The following is a 2258-nucleotide window of genomic DNA, read 5'->3' on the forward strand; positions in this document are numbered from 1 at the left end:
ACTGCCATCTTATTGTAGCTATGTTGTTGGGGGCCAAATGCTGCTGGTTGGGTCTCCCAAGAGATCAAGGTCCTAGGTGACAGCCCAGACTAACAGTAGTTTAGAAAATGGGAATCTGCCCTGGTGGCCAGGTCTTTCCCTATGAGCCACAGTGGGCTGGTGCAGTGTGTATTGGGTGGTGGTCAAAGACCAAAGCCATGACTACATAAACTTTGGACATGCCTATAGTGAGAGTTTGAGCTCGCTTAGTTCCCCAGCTCTACCAGTTTAGTTTAGTTTGTGCATTTGGACCATAAAGTAGCACAGAGTGCCCAGCTTTCACCCAGTTGCCATTTCATCTGATCTCCAGCAGTGAGTCTTGGACACTCCATTGAAGATAGGAGCAGATCTATCAACTGATCAACACCTGGTGCTGGTAGAAGAGGAAGCCGGACAGGTTCAAACATATTGTGGCTGTCTTGCTGAACCATGTGTCAGGGGGATTTTAACAAGGCTGGAGATATTGAGTCAGAATGGGAAACTTGGGTATGGGAGTAGTCTGGTGAGATACGGTGCCACTGTATTGCAAAACATTTCTTCACCATCACTGATTACAGTGGGGGTGGGGAGATGTTGACCTCAAATGGGGATGTTACTGGACAGCAGAGGCTATACTTTGTTTATTATACTCAACAAAAGTCAAATTAGATTAGATGTAGTGTGCTCTTATCTTACCCTTTTTTACCCTGAGGTTGACTTTAGTGACAGCATGAGCTCCACACCAGTAAACTCCAGAGTCGTCTGCTCTCAGATCAGTGATGTTGACAGTAAAGACTCCAGCAGACGCTTCATCACTGATAGAGAATCGAGCATCTCTGATGGTCTCCAATGAATCTCCATCCTTCACACACGTGGAGGCTTCATGTGCTTTGCAGAAGCTTTTCTGATCTCCATCATGATGTCTGCACTGGATGGACACGTCGTCTCCTTCATACTTAGTCAAGCTCAGCTCTGGAAATGATCAGAAACACAAGAACATCAGTGGACAGGCCTAGTTTTCCACATTCAGATGTGTGAAGCTTCCTCACCCTGCTTGATGATGACCATCAGATGAGTGTAAAGATAATTCAGCTCTCTGTCTAATGTCAATGCGCACCAGTATTTCCCAGCATCCTCTGCTGTCAGTCCAGTGATGGTCCCAGTGAAGACATTTGCTGTGACGTCTTCATGCAGAGTCAGTCTCTCTTTCTCTTCCCTCACAGTCTCATCCAGAGGATGTGTGTCTCTAGTGGAGCACTTCCCCTTACAGAGAGACTTTGACTTTGATTGATAGATTGAATCATAAGGGCAGAAGATCTGAGCAGATTCTCCTTCACGTCTCACTACTGGAGACACTGCACACAAACACACACACATTTAACACACAGATGATGGTGAACAGACTGTATTTACTCCAGAATCATCTGAATAGACTCACTGATGACGCTGAGCTGGATTTTAGTGGTCAGGGAGATGAAGGTCAGATTTGTGTCTCTGGTTTCTGCTCCACACCAGTAAACTCCAGCATCTCTGACACTCACATTACTGATGCTCACTGTAAAAACTCTCTCTTTATTTTTCACAGATGCTCTTGTTGTCTGGCAAGTCTTATGGTCCTCCTCTTTGCCGAAATATACTTTCAGTTTTTTTGGCATTTGACAGCTGATGTTCACTTCTCCACCAAGATGAACAGATTCAGTCATGACTTTTGGATATTTTGCATCTATAGATAAAGACAATAAAAAGTCAGAAGAGATAATTTATTTACTCAAGTTAAAGTATCTGTAGTTTCCTCACCGTGTGTGATGTCGAGCTGAAGTTGAGTGAATCTCTCAGTATATTCAGAGTCCTTCACTCCACACCTGTATGTTCCTGCATCTGCAGCTTTCAGCTCTCTAAAAAACACCATCAAGACTCCTGCTCTGGTGTCGTCATCTACAGAAACATCTCCATTCTTCATCCATTCCTCCTGATCTCCTGAACATCCAGCTGATGATTCTTTACAGATGTATTTTGTCTTGGTTTTGTGTTGAGGATATTTACACTTGATCATCAGAGCAGCTCCTGAGGAGCCAATCACTGTAGACACGCCCACTTTAGCTGTCAATCACAAACATCATCAATTCAGATCCACTGATGTTTATTATCACGCAGATTTTAGCTTTAAAAACAGATTTGATTTGAGTTTACATAACTGTGGGGATAAGCAAGTTCAGTCCTGGAGAATTATGTTTTGGTTA

At 43.7% G+C, this 2258-nt stretch overlaps 1 protein-coding gene across 1 annotated transcript; it reads right to left on the reverse strand.

The window, feature by feature from the left end:
• Positions 1-688: 688 nt before the first annotated feature.
• LOC130236810 (natural cytotoxicity triggering receptor 2-like) lies at positions 689-1143 on the reverse strand. The gene is made up of 2 exons (XM_056467921.1): positions 1068-1143; positions 689-990 (listed from the first exon to the last, which is right to left on the reverse strand). The coding sequence occupies exons 1-2, from the start codon at positions 1084-1086 to the stop codon at positions 689-691; spliced, it is 321 nt and encodes a 106-aa protein (XP_056323896.1). The 5' UTR covers positions 1087-1143.
• Positions 1144-2258: the final 1115 nt, after the last annotated feature.

The sequence above is a fragment of the Danio aesculapii genome, chromosome 1 (assembly GCF_903798145.1).
Source record: "Danio aesculapii chromosome 1, fDanAes4.1, whole genome shotgun sequence".
Taxonomy (NCBI): domain Eukaryota; kingdom Metazoa; phylum Chordata; class Actinopteri; order Cypriniformes; family Danionidae; genus Danio; species Danio aesculapii.